Raw genomic sequence first — 1572 nt, forward strand, 5'->3', positions numbered from 1 at the left:
CTTTTCTGTCTCCTTTTTGTCTCCTTTTCTGTCTCCTTTTTGTCTCCTTTTCTGTCTCCTTTTTTGTCTCCTTTTTGTCTCCTTTTTTGTCTCTGTTTGTGTCTCCTTTTCTGTCTCCTTTTTTGTCTCCTTTTCTGTCGCCTTTTTGTCTCCTTTTTTGTTTTTGTCTCCTTTTGTCTCCTTTTCTGTCTCCTTTTTGTCTCCTCTTCTGTCTCCTTTTGTCTCCTTTTCTGTCTCCTTTTTGTCTCCTTTTCTGTCTCCTTTTGTCTCCTCTTTGTCTCCTTTTTGTCTCCTTTTCTGTCTCGTTTTGTCTCCTTTTCTGTCTCCTTTTTGTCTCCTTTTTTGTCTCCTTTATGTCTCCTTTTGTCTCCTTTTTTGTCTCTGTTTGTGTCTCCTTTTATGTCTCTTTTTGTATCTCTTTTTCGGTCTCCTTTTCTGTCTCCTTTTGTCTCCTTTTGTCTCCTTTTTTGTCTCCTTTTTTGTCTCCTTTTCTGTTTCCGTTTCTGTCTCCTTTTGTCTCTCTTTCTGTTGTCTCTCTCTCCCCATCTCTCCCTTACCCTTTCTGCTGCTGCTGCTGCTGCTGCTGCTGCTGCTGCTGCAGGAGCGAGGGGTCTGGCCTGCTGCTGGTGTTTGTTGTGTCTCTGTTTGCTGTTGGTGGTTTATTTATTCTCTCTCGGCTTATACTGAGGAGACAAGGAAACACAAAACGGAGACAGGTGAGGGTTTAGGGTTTAGGGTTTAGGGTTTAGGGTTTAGGGTATTGTGCCTCGAGCAGCAGCAACACAGCCCCGAAACTGGCATCCACTAGCCACGCATGCATGCATGCATGCATGCATGCATTTATTTATCTTATGCATGCATGCATGCATGCATGTATTTATTTTTCTTTTATCTGTTATTTTTGCTTGCATGCACGCATGAAAGAATAAATAAAAATAAATATAAATAAAAATAAATATAAATAAATACAAATAAATATAAATAAATACAAACAAATATAAATATAAATAAACATAAATATAAATAAATAAATAAAAATAAAAATAAATAAAAATAAAAATAAATATATATTTTTGTGCATGCAGCGGGACACTGAGTTTGGTCGTTTTGATTTGCTGCGGATGGAAGGCAGCCCCAACTCAGACTACGACGATGATGTATAAAAAAATAAAAAAAAAATAAAATAAAATAAAGAAAAAGAGAGAGAGACAGTTTAGTTTGTCTCCTTTCTGCAGCAGCAGCAGCAGCAGCAGCAGCAGCAGCAGGTGCTGCTGCAGCTGCTGCAGCTGCTGCTGTTTTTGCGTCCTTTTTGGAGCAGCAGAAGCAGCAGCAGCAGCAGCAGCAGCTGCTGCTGCTGCTGGCTGTCGCTCTTGGCCTTCTTTTATATTTACATATATACAGCTGCTGCTGCAGAAAGGAGACAGTCCCTTTGCTGCAGCAGCAGCAGCAGCAGCAGCAGCAGCTGGTGCAGCAGGAGCAGAAGAAGCAGCTGCAGCAGCAGCTGGTGCAGCAGCAGCAGCAGCAGCAGCAGCAGCAGCAGCAGCAGCAGCAGCAGCAGCAGCAGCAGCAGCA

The 1572-nt window shown here is 41.9% G+C and overlaps 1 protein-coding gene across 1 annotated transcript in view; it reads left to right on the forward strand.

The window, feature by feature from the left end:
- Positions 1-808, forward strand: part of EMH_0054330 (uncharacterized protein) — a gene marked incomplete at both ends in the record, with an annotated part of 2297 nt that extends 1489 nt beyond the window's left edge. Inside the window, one exon of the mRNA XM_013497107.1 lies at positions 757-808. Within this exon, the coding sequence (XP_013352561.1) occupies positions 757-808 (52 nt within the window). The remainder of the gene's footprint in view (positions 1-756) is intronic.
- Between the last annotated feature and the right edge of the window lie 764 nt (positions 809-1572).

The sequence above is a fragment of the Eimeria mitis genome, genomic scaffold, assembly GCF_000499745.2.
Source record: "Eimeria mitis Houghton genomic scaffold, Emh_scaff2475, whole genome shotgun sequence".
Taxonomy (NCBI): Eukaryota; Apicomplexa; class Conoidasida; order Eucoccidiorida; family Eimeriidae; genus Eimeria; species Eimeria mitis.